This window comes from Sorghum bicolor, chromosome 6 (genome assembly GCF_000003195.3).
Source record: "Sorghum bicolor cultivar BTx623 chromosome 6, Sorghum_bicolor_NCBIv3, whole genome shotgun sequence".
In the NCBI taxonomy this organism is placed as follows: Eukaryota; Viridiplantae; Streptophyta; class Magnoliopsida; order Poales; family Poaceae; genus Sorghum; species Sorghum bicolor.
This window is the reverse complement of record NC_012875.2, coordinates 52,269,280-52,285,448: the sequence shown is the minus strand read 5'-3', so window position 1 is coordinate 52,285,448 and position 16,169 is coordinate 52,269,280. Positions and strand designations below refer to the sequence as shown.

Here is a 16,169-nt window from a genome sequence, read left to right as displayed (position 1 = left end):
ATCTGCAACCATATTTGATCCAAGTAAAAATGCATTCAAACGAAATAACCTAAGCTAGCATCTTTGCCCCACTGGTTTTCAAACTTGTCTGAGAAGTGGGACAAGGACAGCAGCTAGCATTTGGTGCTGCAGCCTGCAGCTAGAAAAGCCTCTCAGCAACTCCGGCTGTGTTGGCATGTGCGTGCGCTCTGCGTATAGTGTTTTTCGGGGCGAACATGCACATGCCTCACGCAGGGATGAACCGCGTCCATCTGCACCTGGCATCGGACAGGAACGCACACACACTGAGCTCCAGCGGTCGCTGCCGGGCGAGCGAGCAGCAGCAAGAGACAGGCACTTTTAATTCTGAAGCTGCTCCTCCTGTCCTCCACCATGCGAGCTAGATACTCCATTAGCCAGTAGGCAAAGGTTCCCCCCAGTTACTGACGGACACAAGCATCCATCTTCTGGTGGTGCTGGGTTGGCTATGGCTATCTAGCTCGCGAGGGTGAGGTGAGGGCAGTACGCCCAAAAGCTGGACAAGCGCAGAGACTTCATTGCCCACCGTCCGAGTGGCCAAGAACTTGAATGCCCTCCCTCTCTTCTCATATAAATAGTAGCCGAGCTCGATTCGATCGTCTCCCGGCTACGCCCACCCAGTCAGACACAGATCAAGAAAGCAAGCCACCAAGAGCGAGAGCTAGCAAAAGGAGGAGAAACGGAGCAAGCCATCAAAGGTATTAGCTAGGGGCTCGGCTACGGCAATGGCGCTGCGCGACGTGCTGCTGTCGATAGCGCAGACGCCGCACCGGCTGCGCAGGAGGGCGCTGGTGACGTGGACGCCGGCGCAGGAGCTGAACGAGGTGCGGGACCGGTCGGGGCCGCGCATGAAGCGGCGGCTCGAGTGGTACGACCTCGTGGGGCTCGGCGTCGGCGGCATGCTCGGCGCGGGCGTCTTCGTCACCACGGGGAGGGTGGCGCGCGACACCGCGGGGCCAGCCGTCTTCGTGTCCTACGTCATCGCCGGCGTCTCCGCGCTGCTGTCATCCTTCTGCTACGCCGAGTTCTCCGTGCGCGTCCCCGTCGCCGGCGGTGCCTTCAGCTACCTCAGAGTAACGTTCGGTAGGTTACTCTTTTTTCCTTCTCGCCATGGTTTCACGCTGCTATATATATAATTGTTCTTGTTGATGAAATCACGGCCGAAATCTTATGAGATTAACCGTGCTATGATTCATGTTCTTCCAGCATTTTTTTTTAAAAAACGGTGCTGCTATACGTTTTAAAAAATTCAATTGCCCCTGTCTCTTAATGAAAGGACAAGGAGTGGACAATGCAAGCAAAGCCCCTCGATCTAATCCTTTTTTGCCAGGCGAGTTCGTGGGGTTTTTCGGCGGAGCGAACATTCTGATGGAGTACGTGCTGTCGAACGCGGCGGTGGCGAGGAGCTTCACGGACTACCTGGCCTCGACGTTCGGAGTCACGGAGCACAACGCGTGGAGGATCGTCGTCGACGGCATCGCCGACGGGTATAATGCCCTGGACGTGCCGGCCGTCGGGCTCATCCTCCTCATAACCGTATGCCTGTGCTATAGGTAAATAATGCCCGTCGCTGGTCTACCATTTTCTAGCTACTGTCACATTAACCTGTGCCTTTAATTTAGTTTTATTAATTTGTTCTTTGAGACTATCATTTGTTCTTGCTTATTAGATGGGGTTCTGTGTGTTCTTACTTCCTATATTTTATGAGGAACTCATGAACACAGTATAGTAGTACAAATTCTGTGCATGACTTGCTATCAATGTGATGACACACAAGACACGTACGTGGACAAGTGCATGGTTGTTCTCTGTTGATTCTAAAGAAAGCAAAGGTTTATTTAGCCTCTTAGGGAGAAAACTGAAAGCAACGCTCAGATTAATAAAAAACACATGCTGCAAATTAAAGATATTGGCATCATTGACCATACCGATTTAATTTGCAACTGCTGCACGCAGCACCAAGGAGAGCTCGATGCTGAACATGGTGCTCACGGTGTTCCACCTGCTCTTCTTCGCCTTCATCATCGCGGCCGGCCTGTGGAACGGCAGCGCGAGGAACCTCGTGCGGCCGCACGGGCTGGCCCCCTACGGCGTCGCCGGCGTCCTGGACGGCGCCGCCATCGTCTACTTCAGCTACATAGGCTACGACTCGGCGTGCACCATGGCCGAGGAGATCCGGGAACCCTCCCGCGCGCTCCCCGTCGGCATCGCCGGCTCGGTGCTCGTCGTGTCCGCGCTCTACTGCCTCATGTCCGTCGCCCTCTGCGTGATGCTGCCCTACACCGAGGTGACCATGCATGCATACGCAGGCGGCGTCGCGCGCTCCCGGTCCCGGCCGGTCGCTCGCTCGGTGCCTGCTGTTCTTCTCGGCTCACCGTGCATACGTGCCTTGCGTTGTTGCAGATATCGGAGGCAGCCCCGTTCTCGTCGGCGTTCAGGGAGAAGGTGGGGTGGAGGTGGGCGAGCAGCGTGGTTGGCGCCGGCGCCAGCATCGGCATCGTGGCGTCGCTGCTGGTGGCGATGCTGGGGCAGGCCAGGTACCTGTGCGTCATCGCCAGAGCGCGTCTCGTGCCGCTGTGGTTCGCCAAGGTCCACCCTTCCACAGGCACTCCGATGAACGCCACCATCTTTCTAGGTACACCCAACAAGACTGCTGAAACTTTTAACTCCCCCAAATGGTTGGAATGGTGATATAATTATATTGAGTATACATGTTTTAACTCCCAAATGGTTGGAATGGTGGCATGATTAGTGTTAAGAGAACTACATACATACTGCATCATTCCCGGAAAAAAAAGGAGAGAGTGAGAGAAGAGAACTGATATACATGTGTAGAAAAAGGGACAAGCAAGTAGTAGTAGTAAATTTAATAGTTAAAGGCATAGGCTTATGAGTCTCAAGATAACTTACAAAATAAACCTAGTCTAGACCAAGTGATCCATATAATAAGTAGCCTCACTTTTGCTTTGATGCTCTGATATGGACTTCCAACATCGATGCAAAGTCCACATAACGAGCAGTGTTTCCGATGTTTGAGTTTTAAACTTATTGTTTCAATAGGTAGAGCAGGATAAGATCAGTATACATTAACTATAGTAAAATCAAGGTCTTAATGAATGTAAATTAACTCTTTTTTTTTGTGAACAGAATGTAAATTAACTCTTGGCAATGATATATCCATAGTCACAGATGTGTCACTAGATGATACAGAGCCTATTTTGCAGTACATTCTTACAGCCTAGCACTTTCTTTGCCCAGGGTTCTGCACTGCAGCATTAGCACTCTTCACGGAGCTGCAAATAGTGTTCGAGATGATATCCATCGGAACCCTGCTGGTCTTCTACCTGGTCGCCAACGCACTCATCTACCACCGGTATGTGAAGATCGGCACAAACCGGCCCCTGCATGTCCTCCTCTTCCTGCTGCTCCTCACGCTGAGCTCTCTCGGCTTCTCCCTCTCGAGGAAGATCGATGAGTGGTGCCGGTGGGGGATGGCACTGTTTGGGGCGATCTCCATAGCAATCACCACCATCTTCCACTGCACAGCACGGCAGGACATCACGGGGCCCCCATTGGAGTGGTCAGTCCCTCTAATGCCATGGCCTGCTGCTGCATCTGTCTTCCTGAATGTGTTCCTGATAACCACCCTCAAGGTGAGATCATTCCAGAGGTTCGGCATCTGGAGTCTTGTGATCATAGTTTTCTATGTCTGCTATGGGGTGCACTCCACATACTCTGCAGAAGAAAATGAAATTGTCAATGCAATGATCCATCATGCAAATCTGGACATATCTTAGCAGTGGCTGGGTATGCCAGAAGTTACAATTGGAGCTCAATAGATTGGCAATTAGGCCATCTTGGAGATGGTCCCAGGCCTAAAGATGGTGCAAAAGAGTCTTTTGCTTTAGGTTAATCCCTCCTTTTTCCTGCTTTTGTGCTTTCTGATTGGCCCAAAACCATTGCCATGTGCTTACTTTTTACTCCAGGTACATATGCAGGATTGTGCAAGGCATGTTTTTGTTTGACCAGTGATTTGAAAATCTATCTATCTTCACCACAACAAAAGAAAACGCCCTAGAATGCAGGAAACTACCAAACATCAGCATGATGGGAGCTGACTTGCCCCAGCTAGAAACTACTTTCACTTGCAACTAGCCATACCAGCAGATGGAGCAGGAGTGAGGATAAAAAAACAAGATAATCATATCCAAGTTTACTGGAAAGTATATCCTAAAAAATGTACAAGCACTGGTGTAGTCTATAAAAATCATTGTTAATGAAACATGAGAAGCTAAAGTTAGTGATTTTGCTTTTCTGTGTAACTCATAACAAGGAGAGAAATAAACAGAGAAAACTAAAATGAATATTCTGTGTTCAGACTTCAGAATTACTGATGCTATTTCACTCACATTATTTCCATTAGTATGCAGAAAGGATTCACTCAGATAGCCTTAACACATGAACACATTGATACCATTCACCTTTCATGCCGTAGAGTTTGATGCCTAAAGGCACACAACTCTCCTGCGTGTTCGAGAAAAAATGTCAGTTCCTCACCAAGAACAAATAGATCATACAAGCACATCCTCTAACCTTACTGGTTGAGGAATAGATGTTAACTAGATGAGAATTTTCATAAGAAGCATAGCAGACAATTTCAGTTGAGAACTAAATAACCAGTATTCATGTTAAAAATAAAAGGAAACTCCATATAAATTTCAAAAGATACATCAAGTTCATTCCTAAGGAAGAACGGCACCATTTATCAAGACAAACTAGGACTCATGAGATGAAAATATTCAATAGACTAGGCTTTTAAATAGTGATACAGGATAACCCTAAACAATGGCTGTCATACATACATGATTGTACTGAAATTTCAAGGACCACACATGATGGAATGCAGGAGTAAAGCCGAACATCATGGAGTGTATTCATGCTTTCAAATCAGCATGCTTCATCGAATCAATGTGCATACCTCAGTTTTCATTTCTTAATGCTCATCTCAAGTGGTAACCCAATTGTCGAACAGCAGAGTGAGCCACAGGACTGGATGCCAGCATACTAAGGACCACATACTCTGATGGTGAGTCAACTACTTAAGGGGTTAGTGGTGCCTTCATCTGCACCAAATCCGCTGACAACAAACAGAACTATTAGATTGCAGTTCTGAACCGAAACTTATAAAATACTTGGAAATTTTTGAGTACCCATGTATTGTTCTCACTGGATAAGAAGTTTCTGAACAATAACAGAACTGTAGCAGGCCACAAAATACCTAGAGTCCCAGATTTGTCATTCAAAGTAGCTAAACTTGCAGCTCTGCAGAAAGCTAGCCTAATAGATGGAAAGCCTTTCCCTTCTCTCTAAGGCCCTCTTTGGCAGGGTTTTTGTGGGGGCTTCTCCACCAGCTTAATCAAAAGCGCTGCCAAACATGCACATGCAAAAATGGCTTGGGAAGCCAAAACCAAGCAAAAAAATGATGAAGCCGAAGCCGTCTTTTCACCTAGAAGCCAAAGCCACAAAAATGTGGCTTTCCCTGGCTTCATCGTTTGGAGAAGCCAGAGCCCTGCCAGAGAGGTCCTAAGAATAAATTACATACAGCAAACATGAGTAGTATGTGACAATTTATAGTCATCATCTAAAAGTTGAATCTCCTGAAAAATGAGAAAGAAAGAAAGAAGAAAGAAAAGATACCACTGTCGGTAGTCAACATTCATGTACACAAAACATATGTGCATGCAGAAACATTGTCCGGAGATGAGAAGGATTCAAAGAAGAAACCCAACGACAAGAGAATGGTTATTCTTAGTCACACGAATAGAATTGTTAGTTGCAAAAGGAAGCACATAAAAGTAATTAAAAAAAAGGCACTACATATTGTCCACAGAAGTTATTTTCTTTGAAAAGTTGGTCAATAAAGGATAAAATGAAGGTCAGGATTACAGCCTATCAGCACTGCCACATATCTTGATGAAGGATCTGTAACCAACATAAATAATTCATGTGGCTAAGAGTCATGTTCGTTTTCTGTACCATGTAATTTTTCAAGTAGAACATGTCTGTCAAGAATAACCTCATTATACAAAGAAGAGCATCTAGAATCCAACTTCTTCAATTTTACCAGTAGTTTTACATACAAGAGGTGAGTGTAAATTTGTCTCACTTTTGAAGGGAAATCTGTGCGACCTTATCTTGAGGATTCTTGCTTTGGTACCACTAATTGTATCAAAATGTATATTTGATGCAGCAATCATGGACCCAAGGAATGTTAATGCGTGCATGATGAGTACCAACATTGCCTCCCCCTTTTTCCATCCAGTCATTGAGATATCCAACTTCAGGACAGGAAATTCTTCATAGACATATAATGCTCAGAGTATTGAGTTCCATCAATAGTTAAATATGCAGGATGCAGAATATCAGCTCCATACAGCAAACAAAAAAAAATACTACTAGAACTAAACAGATGTATTCTGCTGGGAGGACGTAACTGAAAATGAAACCTTGACATGCAGACCTCAGTTGACAGGTTGAGGCACTAGCAAATGACTGGAAAAAAAATAAATTCTCTGAAAAAAAAACATCTCCAGTTCATTATTTTTGCTTCTTAAGTTCAGTTTATTATTGTAATAAAAAAACAGGTTGAGGGCAGCTTCAACAATTGACTTTTGAGCTATCTCTAAGTATTTTTTTTCATCATATTCTAATAGAAGAGATAGAAAAGCTAGCTCTTAATCAAGAGCTAGGCTCTTACACACAATTCTAGATCATGTGTGTCATGTGGGCCTAATCATACTATGAGCCATTGCTAAAAGCTAACACTGTTGGAGAGGTTTGCTTAGAGCTAGTAACTTGCTCTTACTATTGTGGGTGCCCCTTACAGGGGCAAGGCAGCAAAGGTTTTTTTATGATGTAAATCTGTGATATAGCAGTGACAATTGTGTTCTTTCTTTTCTAGGAATTAGAACTCCAGGGCCTGAAAACACAATTGTTATCAGAACTCAATGCTCTAATCTTCTAGCATCCTTAGGTTATCACTAGTTATATGTTACTTTCATCATCAGAACATAAAATCAATCAAACAAATTTAAAACGAAAATAAGGAGGCAAGTAGTCAACAGATGTGGAACAGGCAAGACAACTTCTTCATCCATAAGAAACTCTCCTTTTAAGCAAATACAAGACTGGAAAAACACTAAGGCTTGTCCGCTTCAACTACACATCACAGATCCATCACAGCTACTACATATAAACAGCACTACGAAACTCCTAAACTCGCAAGCCAGCATGCAACGAGGACAAGCAAGAAACCTTGAGGAGACACCTTTGTGCCACCAATTCAGTCCAAGGCATCGACGATGCGGCCGACAAGCGCGTCCATGAGCCTCCTCTGTGCATCAAGGTGCCGAAGCGCCATCTCCATCCGCATCCTCTGAGTCTCCCGGGCGGCCTCCATCCTCCTCTCCTCTGCCCGCAGGAAACCCTCCCCGATGGCCCTCAGAGCCCCCACCACGTCGCTCACACCTTCCTCATCCCCGGCATCGTCCCGCCGCCTCTTCCTGGGCGGAGATGCGGGAGGGGAAGGGGGAGACGGCGGAGAAACCGCCGGCGGCGGCGGCGACGAGGACAGGGATGTGGATCGGGACCGGGACTTGGAGAAGAAGGGCGGGGAAGGGCCGTCGAGGAGGTCGATGGCGTCGAGGAGCGGGCACGGGCGGCGGCGGTTGGATCGGAGGCGTCGGCGGAGCTTCTCGACCTTGTGGCGGCACTGCCTGGCGGTCTTGGACGGGGCGGCCGCTGCGACGGCGGCCCAGTCGGCGGAGGTCAGGTGCTCCCGGCCGACGGCGAGGCGGCGCGCGGTGTATGCCCGCGCGAGCGCGAGGGTCTCGTCGGTCGTCCAGCACGGGGGCGGCACGCGCCGGCCGGAGGCGCGGGCGGGGGAAGGAGGGGAAGGAGAGGCCATGGTGGTGGTGGTGGTGGGCCTGGAGGGGATGGTGAAGCGGTGGTGGTGGAGGACGGCATGGATGGTGCGGTGGGTTATAACGGAGGCGTTCCCCTTAGGCGGCAACAGGTGGCGGTGGGCGCACGCGGGCGGCGGTGGTGGGCGGCAGCGGCGGCGGCGCCAACCGCGGCGCGTGGGGGCACCTTGACCGACACCCCGCGCCGCGCGGCGCGGGACGTAAAATTTCGCGGTGGGCTTCCCGTCCCCCCTTTTCGGCTGCTCCTGGGCGGCCGCGATGCGTCGGGAGCGGGCGCGACGGCCGTCGGATCACGGGCGGTCCTCCTCTTGTTGGTAAATAATGTACCGGTTTCGGGGCCGAAATGGAATTTGGCTTCTGGAGCGGAGGGACGGTGAGCGGGGGTCGTCACGTCGTGCGATTGGCCGCGCACGGCGGCATGCGGCGCGTGCGACCTGCCCACCTTGGACGGGTAGCGTGCGGCAGCGGCAAGGCGACTCGCGGGGGCGCGGCTTCGGCGTGCGCGGAGGGGCCGTGTCCTTGCGTGACCAAGCGACGGGGGCGCCGACGCCGACGCCGACGCGGCGTGGCCACAGCACAAGGGCGACGTGATGTGACGTGCCGCGTCCGGGGACCCGGTAGCCGGCAGCGTGGAACGCATCAATGCGTATAAGCGAGAGCTGCCCGGCATGTCAACGACCACAGAGAAGGATTAGGGCGATGGAACCGTCGTCTGAAACTTCTCAAGTGTGCGACGGGGCCGTCGCGCACCACCATCGCTCCCAGACGTAGGGTACCAGGTGAGCCAAGAGCCCAAGACGTAGGGCACCAGGTGACGAGGACACAGCTTGGTCGGCCATGGCCCGATGGCCATCTCGGCATCTACATGAGCATGAGCGGCATCTACATGAGCATGAGGCAGTGTAGAACCATACAGCACTGTCATTTCCCATCACACAAGAACATCAGAAACATGGGCTAAAGGCCAGATGCACAGAGGTGCAAATATTTAAATCAGCGAACAACAGAGTCGGAAGTATTTTTCTCTCGCAACAAATCAATGAAGAGTATTAGCACAAGCCAAATTTCAGCAAGACGAACATATATGTCCACAACAACCGAGAATATATAAAACTATAATACCCACATGGGCATGACAAACGTCAGTATATGTCCATATGATATTTCATATAAGCATATTTTTGTACATTCAGTATCTTTCATGCCTGCAGTGTTCTTTACAAGCTCAAATTGGGAACAAGTTGAGACGCGCGTGACAAACGTCAGTATATCTCCATATGATATTTCATGAGCAGTTAATTATATTTTTGTACATTTGGTTCCTTCCATGCCTACAGTGTTATTTACAAGCTCAAATTGGTAATCTAGAGAGCAATGCAACATCACACGAGTTGTTAAGAAATCTGGCTGCTTTTGACAGCAACCACTACCGGTTTGAACCTTGACCCACGTCTTTGGAGAGGCATGCTGGTGGCTACAATTCTCAAAGGGCTCAAAAACAATTATAGTATTGAAGCCATGTTAGCATGAAAAGCAGGTAACAGCATCAAAACAGCAATGGAAGCATGTTAGAGAGGATACAAAAGGTGCATCAACAACTGCTTTGATAATAACAATATTAAAAAAAGCCATGTGAATAACAGAATAAAAACAAAGTTATGAAATTCAGATGGTCAAATTGATATGGACTAATGGAGCAGTCTTACAATTCTCGAAAAAAAATTGATGTATTTGTCAGCTTATTGTGATTCCAAAGTATCTTTTATGTTGAATACTTTGGACTAAACTGTGTTAGATCCTTTAGTTTGCTCCAGCAATTGAGGAGAAAATTTCAAGACCCTTCAACTCAGAATTTGAATGGAGTATTCTTGTACTTAATCCTGTGCCTACTGTTTTCCAAGAAAAATATTTCCATGCCACGCTTCTTTCAGATCTATCATCCTTGCCCCATCAAGGAAAAATAATCTCCTTTCCCTTGTTTTTCAGCAGGAGCTGATTCCCACTTGCTGGCCCCCAGTAACCAAACTCATTGATGCCATTGCATAAAGTATTCCTTCTGTGCACATTTGGCAATCAACAGTTCTGCTAGATCTAATACCATCATCAATCTCCCTCATGATGTCCTATTCCAAAATAACTACTAACACATAAGTAACAAATAATGGCCCTCAAAGTACATCGATAAGCTCACAAAAATGTGTTTCTGAATACTGCAGAAGCCATCTCAGAGCAGCCTCTTCATGAAACTACATATTGATCTTTCATCCTACTCAGTGTCATCACTAGGTTATCTCCAAAAACCAATTCCAAGGACAAAATTGTCTCTGACAGTCTGACCTCAGGATCCAATAGCGTTATTATCCCTAGCTCAATTGATCAAGTAAATCCAAAGTTAGTGCATGAGGTTTCCTCAGAAGGATGACACCAGAAGTTATAAGTTAAGCTCAGGTTTAAGCTCTCTGCGGACTGTATAGCTGGGGTATTGATATTACTAGTCATCTTTCAGCTACTGGATAAAGGTATAGGGATGCCATACAGAGTTAGTCACTATCAAAACACACAACACAGCATGCCTTGTTTCATCAATCAACTTATATAAAGGTATATTCTTGGCAAAGTAATCATTTGGTAAAAATGATCCACAAAACAAACATGCTATCACAAATTAGACCGATGAGATATATCACACATATGGTGGGTTTAAAGCCTAAGTGTGACGATATTGAGCTACACGTTTGGTCCCAAACTATGTTATGAAATTATGTCATAGAAATTAATGGTGTCAGACAAATCATACTTTTTCTGTAACTTGATCAGTTAGTGTGTTACGCCTCCAGCAAGATTCTTGAAAGCTTGCAATCATCCAAAACCCATTAAGCTCAAAATTGTTAGTAATCCATACTCCATAAAGCAGTTCAATGGATTTTCATAAATGGTAGGTGATCAAACCAGGGTTGTGTTCAATACTGGCACTGCTTGTTAAATTTATCTGATGCCTTGTGCTCTATAGTCAATGCAAGGCTATACTCAAATTTCAAATGTCCTTTTGCTTCAAGTTCTGTTATCTTAAACATTGGAGAAGCCAAAGTAACTGCTTGGGAAAATTTTTGCCACACAAGCAGTTTCTCTCAAATTTTGGCAACCGATAAAACCATTTGTACCTGGAATGCAACATAGGTGCCCAGAATTTAAGTCTGACCAATCAACATTCTGTCTTGGCAGTTATTGATCCTCTAGAGAAGAGAAGGGAAGGTTTTCAGAAACTAACAGCCTTACAAGAAGCACTCCTTGTAAAGCTTCTTTTGTAAGCCTGATCTTTGCCAGCACATCACAAGATGTAATCCCCAAATACCTTGAATTGCAGAAACTACCTCAAAGCGCACTCCATTTCTGTCTCAATAACGTTATAGAAACACTGGAAGTAAACATGTCGAAACACTTAAAACACCATATCTGGCTCTTATGTTCATAACTCTTGACCAGATAAAGCAAATCCTTACATTACATAAACAAGCCAGAACATCCTCAGGACTACTGCTTCAACCAACTCGATGGTCTGGCTTCGTTGAAATGTCTTATTTGAAAACATTGCCTCACTTGGGTGCTTGGCACTTCTTTTCCAGATCTGTAGGGCTTAAATCAAGGAGCTCCATAAAATGCAGGGCCTACACCAACGTCCTATGATGCCAAATCTGTTCCACAAAGATGAGGTGATGCCAAATCTGTGTAATTAAAGTAGTTTATGGTTCTGGACTTCCCGCATCTTTGATACACAAGGGGAAACATTTCTCATCCCCAACAATAGCACCACGATGTGTGCATGTGTGATAGAGATGAGGGACGGTGCAAATAACACGATGAAACAAACTTGGTGAAAGGTGGAAGAGATTTGATTTTTGCACCTTAGTAATATGAACCGGAACCGCTACCTCCATAGTAGCCACCATTGCTGCTACCCAAATTGCGGCTCGAGGAGTAAAGCGAAGAATATGAACTCCCACCAACCTGCCCAAATGGAAAAATCAAGTGAACTCAGGAATCCCAATTAAAAAGGTAGTAGTAAAGTTTGATGTATTTCATACTCACATCAGATCCACGAGACCCATAGCTACCACTGTAACTCGGTGGGTACATACCACCAGCATCAGCACTGCTAGCAGAACCTGCAAGAGTAGAATGCAAATTGACATTATGAAAATTAAAATAAGTGCATGGCTAAAGGTGCCCTAAAAAATAACAGAGCTTCAAAGACTATATACCTCCATAACTCATGCCATGACGGCTGCTGCCATATGCTGAATCATGACCAGGGATAGATCGGCTGCTGCTATATCCCACATGTGGTCGTCCAGACCTATGAGGATAAAATGTAGCATGTTGAATAGAATAAAAGATTAGGAAAAAAAAAAGAAAAGACTTCGGTCTCGAGTCCACCAACCTCTCGCTATATGTATCTCCATACCGAGCACTGCTGCCACCAATGTCATAGTCTAAGCGTGCCTTGGACTGACGAACACCAATTTCTTGATACCGAGGCACGTCATCCTTGACAGAACATTAAAATGATTAAGTTGATTTGAGAACCAAACTTCAAGGCCTGGACATTCAAATTTAAACAAATAAACAGCACTCACCAAATCTGCATATGGACGCTTTGATCCAGAAATGGTATCATAATCACGGCCACGACCCTCCCTATAGGACGGTAAAGGCCGGTCAAACTTCCCCCCATAACTATCATCAGCATAAGCTCGTCTATCAGAAAGACGTGGAGCACTACGAGGACCTAGGTCTGAATAACCTGATCCCCGGGGTGAATAATCATCCCTCAAAGAGGGACGTCTATCAACTGGAACTCTAGGACTGTAATCAATCGTAGCTCTGCTCCTTGGAGGAGGAAGTTCATCACGCCTCCCGTATTCTCTCCTTGGACTTCTCTTCGGGTAAACTGGGGCTGTACACAAACAAATTGTGGGAGAAGTGAGACAACTATAATACATTGCACTGAAAGACAAATGAATCAGTTGCATATAAGGCCTGCAAACCTGGGGGCCTCCTGTCATAAGCTCTCTCTGGAGGAGGTAAACGCCTAGCTCTATCTGGCATTGACATAACAGGACGCCTATCTCTAATATCTACGGGCCGCTTCAATGGATGGCTCCTGATGGGTGGTAAGCGACTAACAGCAGGTCGAACAAGACGTGGCGGAGGCCTGCGAGGTGGAGGAGCACGAGCGTACGGTAAACGGACACCTCGTGGGGCACCATGCCCGACTCTAAAATTTCCTCTCAATCCATGCTTCATTCTAGGTGGTCTCTGTAGTGGTCGCGACAGTCTAGCCCTTACTTTTGCCTGAAATCAGGAAATTGCAATCATTACAAAAATAAGACATGCACAATGACATAATATATATATTTATATGGACACTGCAAATATAGTTGCAATTTGCAAAAACAGACCTTGTGATCACCTTCACCAACCTCAGAGTTACTTATCCCTTCAGCACAAGCAACAGCATTATCATGTGTATCAAATGTAACAAACCCAAAATCCTTTCTCTTGGCAGCTGGCATGTTTCGAGCAAGCTCGATTTTCTCAATAGCTCCATACTTTTTGAGATATTTTTTAACACGGTCTTCATCCCATGAGGGAGGAAGGCCATCAAGAAATACAGTTCTGACCTGAACCATAAATAACATAAATCAGGATGCAACAACTTTAAAGTTTAAACAGACAAGGTAGATACATAGAAACTATCGGATATACGAGTTAATGGGCAATTTATGATTGATTTTAAAGTTATAATTACCGTACAAAATAAGTAGTCACCTGTGCCATTATTTCGTCATCAACTTGAGGGTAGGAATCAGCAAAGGAAACCTTTGCACTACGATCAACTCCAAAGACTACATCCCTCTTCTGCAATATCCTGAAAGCATCCATCGCCTCAGGCCGAGTAGAAAACTCAAGCAAGGCATAGCCACGATTCATCCCAGGATTGTTAGTATCCTCAACCAGTAGTAAGTCATCAAAACTTTCAACTCCATAACTCTTCAGTTTATCCTTCAACTGCAAAAGCCAGAACAAGTTACTTCTTCAGCGAAGAAGCAAATGAAAATCACGAAAACAAATCTCAAGTGTCATACATGTTCTTTTGTCCATGTTTTGCAGATATTGCCGACAAAGAGTGTATCATTGTCATGACTTGGAGCAACGCCACATTGTTTACCCCGCACCTGGAGTATATATTAAATAAAACATGTAAGTCATTTGTGAAAAGGATACTATAGAAACATAAAATAGTCAATCTTAAGACCAACCAGTGGATTCTTTAGCTCTGAAACAGCACGCCTTGCTTGCTCTACAGTTGCATATCGCAGGAAGGCAAAGCCTTTATTCTTCTTTGTGACAGGGTTCATCATCAGACGAACTTCAGTGATCTCACCAACTTCACCAAAAACCTTCCTAAGGTCATTTTCTGTTGCATCTTTATCCAGCCCACCAACAAAAACTTCAAACTCCTTCCGCTTGCGGTGCTCTTTGACCATTTCATTATGCTCTTCATCATCCACGTCCACATGATGTTCTTCGTCAGCATTTTCGTACCCCTCTCCCTCCCCATCATCACCACCTTCATCAAGTTCCTCATCCACCATATCTGTCTCCACTTCAACCACATCTTCAGTATACTCCACCTCTTCATCACCATCCTCGTATTGCTCTTCATACTGTTCCAAATCTTTCTCATCATAGTCTACAGCAGCCTCCTCTTCATATTCTGGTTCATCCTCAAACTCCAGCCGTTCACCTTTGTCCTCTTCTTCATATGTTTCTTTTGCAACTCCGTCATCTAAAAATTTGAGCACAAGACATCCACATCAGCTTACTTTAAGATAAAACAGTGAACAGTATCTGACCCATATAGAGCAGAGCCCATCAGCTATAATTACAACAAACACATAATCTTCTTTGTTCTATTTCAAACTAAGTAAAACATATAGTAGTCATTGTCAAAAGAACAGAATGCCAAATGGCCACAGGTATCAAAATCAAATATCCTGGGCTTGTCGTCAATAGAATGGCCAAAATATATGTTGATGTTCCGCCAAGTATAATAGGGATTATTGGACCATAATACAACCGCCATGCTACAACTATAAAAATCTAAATCTCTGAGGCCGCAGGACAGATCACAGCAGAAGTCCACGACCTATGCACGAAATAGGAGCAGAAACAATACCTTCGCCCTGGTTGGCACCGTTGGCCGCGGCATCCGAGCCCTTCTCCTCCACCACCGGCTGTTGCGGCAGCGGAGGCGAGGGCTGCCGCTTCGGCTCCTCCACCACCTTCGGGGCCTCCTCGGCGACCTTCACCTCCTCAGCAGGCGCCTCCTTCATCTCCTCCACAGCCGGCGCCTCCTCCGCAGCAGCCTGCGCCCTCCCCATCCGCCCCCTCGCCCCCGTCGCCTTCCTCGCGGCGGCAGCGCCACCCCTCTTAGACTTCGGCGGCATCTCCCACGTCACAGCAGACCAATGGGGAAGAGATCACCTGGACACCACGAAAAAACACAGATTTAGGGGAACCAGAGCCCGAATCTGGTTGACGAGGGTGGAATCGTGGGGAGCGTACCTGGTAATGGTGCACTCGCGATCGAATTGGGAGGCAGGCGAAACCCTAGGGCCGGAGGCGAAAGGTGCGGCCTTTGGATTGCGGTGACCTGACACTGAGACCTGGCGACCTGGCGTGGCCTAGGTATATTTTTTTTCCCGCGGGGGAATCGTGTTCTTATCAAATTGGGCTCAGGAATTAGAGTTAATTACGGATTTGCTAACAGGTCGTCGCGGTCTCGCGTTGACCGCTTCCCGCGGGACAGAGGGCGTTCTGGTCTTCTCCGATTTCGACGGAAATATGGTTCCTATGTCGGTACTCCCTCTGAAATAAAAAAAGGTTTGAAGACTCGACGTATAGTTTCATGATACATTTAATAAAATTATAAACAAGGTAACCGAGCCACATAAGTTTTATAAGGATAAAACTCTTCTCTTAGATCATCCATAATGGTTATCAAATAGCTAGGAGAAATTTTATTGGCTCTCAATAGCACTTTACAAATAGCTAGCGAGATGACGTATAAAAATAAAAATAATAATAATAAAAAAGTAGCACTCT

At 46.2% G+C, this 16,169-nt stretch overlaps 3 protein-coding genes across 4 annotated transcripts; 1 reads left to right on the top strand and 2 right to left on the bottom strand.

The window, feature by feature from the left end:
* Positions 744-4,446, top strand: LOC8083341 (cationic amino acid transporter 7, chloroplastic). Its single transcript, XM_021463841.1, has 6 exons — positions 744-1,101; positions 1,349-1,571; positions 2,152-2,305; positions 2,422-2,653; positions 2,771-2,792; positions 3,272-4,446. Exons 1-6 carry the CDS (start codon positions 744-746, stop codon positions 3,813-3,815), a joined length of 1,533 nt encoding a protein of 510 aa, XP_021319516.1. The 3' UTR covers positions 3,816-4,446.
* LOC8055931 (actin cytoskeleton-regulatory complex protein pan1) lies at positions 7,142-8,195 on the bottom strand. Its single transcript, XM_002446830.2, has one exon. It carries the CDS (start codon positions 7,982-7,984, stop codon positions 7,361-7,363), a length of 624 nt encoding a protein of 207 aa, XP_002446875.2. The 5' UTR covers positions 7,985-8,195; the 3' UTR covers positions 7,142-7,360.
* LOC110436555 (nucleolin) lies at positions 9,257-15,789 on the bottom strand. 2 transcript variants are annotated; one of them, XM_021463840.1, is made up of 13 exons: positions 15,630-15,789; positions 15,241-15,548; positions 14,321-14,850; positions 14,147-14,236; positions 13,830-14,069; positions 13,460-13,681; positions 13,046-13,352; positions 12,635-12,954; positions 12,439-12,545; positions 12,260-12,354; positions 12,087-12,163; positions 11,903-12,005; positions 9,257-11,722 (listed from the first exon to the last, which is right to left on the bottom strand). In XM_021463840.1, exons 2-12 carry the CDS (start codon positions 15,509-15,511, stop codon positions 11,904-11,906), a joined length of 2,361 nt encoding a protein of 786 aa, XP_021319515.1. In that variant the 5' UTR covers positions 15,512-15,548; positions 15,630-15,789; the 3' UTR covers positions 9,257-11,722; position 11,903. The 2 variants fall into 2 exon arrangements, with proteins under 2 accessions (XP_021319515.1, XP_021319514.1); XM_021463839.1 differs by having other exon boundaries at positions 9,258-11,692.